Source organism: Centroberyx affinis, unplaced genomic scaffold, assembly GCF_046629955.1.
Source record: "Centroberyx affinis isolate AG114_WGS23_722 - 3 ecotype Tasmania unplaced genomic scaffold, CSIRO-AGI_Caff_v1 ptg007231l_1, whole genome shotgun sequence".
NCBI lineage: Eukaryota > Metazoa > Chordata > Actinopteri > Beryciformes > Berycidae > Centroberyx > Centroberyx affinis.
In genome coordinates this window covers 72,501-74,423 of record NW_027283655.1, presented here as the reverse complement: position 1 = coordinate 74,423, position 1,923 = coordinate 72,501, and the positions used below count along the sequence as shown (strand labels likewise).

At 40.6% G+C, this 1,923-nt stretch overlaps 1 protein-coding gene across 1 annotated transcript in view; it reads right to left on the bottom strand.

Moving 5' to 3' along the window:
• Nucleotides 1-391: 391 nt before the first annotated feature.
• The window catches only part of LOC139639405 (contactin-associated protein-like 5), a gene marked incomplete at its 3' end in the record, with an annotated part of 48,214 nt that continues 46,682 nt past the window's right edge, over nucleotides 392-1,923 (bottom strand). Inside the window, exons 8-9 of the mRNA XM_071513498.1 lie at nucleotides 1,300-1,449; nucleotides 392-563 (exon numbers count right to left, since the gene is read on the bottom strand). Coding sequence (XP_071369599.1) covers nucleotides 392-563; nucleotides 1,300-1,449 — 322 coding nt within the window. The remainder of the gene's footprint in view (nucleotides 564-1,299; nucleotides 1,450-1,923) is intronic.

The window sequence follows — 1,923 nt, the reverse complement described above, 5'->3', positions numbered from 1 at the left end:
TGGAGAAATACTTTAGAGACATCAAACTTTGAAAATGTTCTGAAATGTGATGACCCGAACATCACAGTAAATCTAACTAATCAGCCTAAAAAGGGAGAATAAAAATCATCATAGTTTGGTGTCACAGTTCAGCATTTTCATCAGCGTCCCAAAGGTAGTGAGTCGGTATCAGTTTGCTTTTACAGTCACAAGCGCAAACTGGTGAGATGCTGCATTACTGGATAAATAAAGGCAAAAATAAATTTAAAAAGAGCCTGTCTGAGCATCTTGTCCACCAATCAAAGTCAGTCTTATTCGGGACCACAGAATGCTGCTCATTTGTCAGTCTTTGCTGGATAAATAAAGGTTAAAAAAAATACCTAATCAGTTAGATGGTATTTTTGGATCTGACCTGTCGATGATGCCACACATGTCGATCTGCAAGTGACTGTAGTTTCCCAGCAGCCTCTGCTGCACCATTATCAGGTCCACCGGTTGGCTGTCCAGAGTCAGGAGACGCATGCAGCCCTGGAAGACGCTGAAGGGGTTTCTGCAGTCCTGACCGCTCTCTTCAGCAGGGCAACCTGGACCGGAGAGGACAGCAGGCAGCCAATGAGACAACAGAGAGGAGAGCAGAACATCTGATCAGGCCATGGTCCAAAAACTGGACTTTGCTCACATGCTGGAAGTGGTTAGTGTGGCATTGTGATAGCCTGAATGCAACCCACTCACTACAGACATACAGTTTGAGCAATGTAAAAAAAAACAAAGCTGAAGAGTTGGAAAAAGTAATACTGATGCAGACAAGACAACAGTAAACATGTCGTCCCCCACTAATGATGTAGTGGAGAGATGCATCATTTCCCCAAGTTTCATCAAAAACTGATGATCATCATGTGTGACAGATGGACAAATGAACAAACAAAAAAACAAATGGAAGGAGACCAATCTGTATATAATTAATATATCCGTACAAGACACATATACAGCACAAGGATGTGTCTATCTGTGAATAGTTTAAATGAAATGAAATGACTATTATTAAGATTTTGAAATTCTACATTGGAGATTGAATGTCTTAATATATTAATAGACCTGATATTGTGACCGGTGTACTGATTGATTGATTTTATTGATTGATCACACCTGTTTTTATGCATATGCAACATGATATTTGAGAGAATGTATAGAATTTACCCAAAACACCCTGATGGAGGCTTCTTGCTGAAATGTTGGTGTCCGAAATAAAAGTCAACTCTAACTTTCAGAAACAGTCATGAACCTGCTGCATGTGTTCCTCTATTTGTTCCTCTCTCTTACCACCGAAGAAGAACTGGCTTCCTGCAACATTAACAGGAAACGCGGGGCTGTGAGCGACGGCTCCCTCAACTCCGTCCACAGTGACGGTCAGTCGCCCCCGTCTGGAGACCAGCTGCACAGAGTGCCACTGACCGTCGTTCAGCCCTGTGCCTGGACACACACACACACACACACACACACACACACTTGACTGTCATGATTTTTAATTTCAAGTAAACTTTTAATCCCATGTCAACTGAGCTCGATCTTTACTGTCTAAATCTGCGATGAATCTGGGTCAGAAACTCATCACTTCCTGGTTTAAGCTCGATGTCAAGCCTTTTGTAGGAGGTTAGGGGTCAGGTGAGGATGAAGGTTAAGTTTTCAATGTGAAAATAATGTAATAAGTTATTGATCCCTGTAGGAAAATAGTCTTTCTTGAACCCAAGTCCAATAGCTGAAGCATGGTCTCTTTAACTGCCACACAAGGGGTCAAGAGTTAGGGAATAATAATAATAAACTTTATTTAAATGGAACCTTCTTAAACTGGGTTTACAAGGTTCTTTACAGAATAAAAGCAGAATACAATAGTTAAACAAATTAAATACAATACAACACAATAGTCAAAGTTAAAAGAGAAGCAAA